Below are 218 nucleotides of genomic sequence, written 5' to 3' on the forward strand. Positions count from 1 at the left end.
GCGCACTTTGCAATGATCCAGCAGCAGGAACCAACTGTCTTCCCCCTCTCGACAACGGGATTAATCTTGTTGTACGAGTCACACTGGAAGCTGGCGGGAGCAATGGTAGCGAGTCTATTTCTAGGAAAACTTGTCGTGGGCACGATACAGCGCGAAGCCTACCGTCACTGCGGCTATCTTGGCGAGGTACAATGCGATTAGCAGTTTGCTGATGCACA

General features: G+C 52.3%; 1 protein-coding gene across 1 annotated transcript in view; it reads left to right on the forward strand.

Moving 5' to 3' along the window:
- Positions 1-12: 12 nt before the first annotated feature.
- PHALS_10108 (uncharacterized protein) overlaps positions 13-218 on the forward strand; it is a gene marked incomplete at both ends in the record, with an annotated part of 273 nt that continues 67 nt past the window's right edge. Inside the window, one exon of the mRNA XM_024725476.1 lies at positions 13-186. Within this exon, the coding sequence (XP_024576249.1) occupies positions 13-186 (174 nt within the window). The remainder of the gene's footprint in view (positions 187-218) is intronic.

The sequence above is a fragment of the Plasmopara halstedii genome, assembly GCF_900000015.1.
Source record: "Plasmopara halstedii genome assembly, contig: Scaffold_444, whole genome shotgun sequence".
Taxonomy (NCBI): domain Eukaryota; phylum Oomycota; class Peronosporomycetes; order Peronosporales; family Peronosporaceae; genus Plasmopara; species Plasmopara halstedii.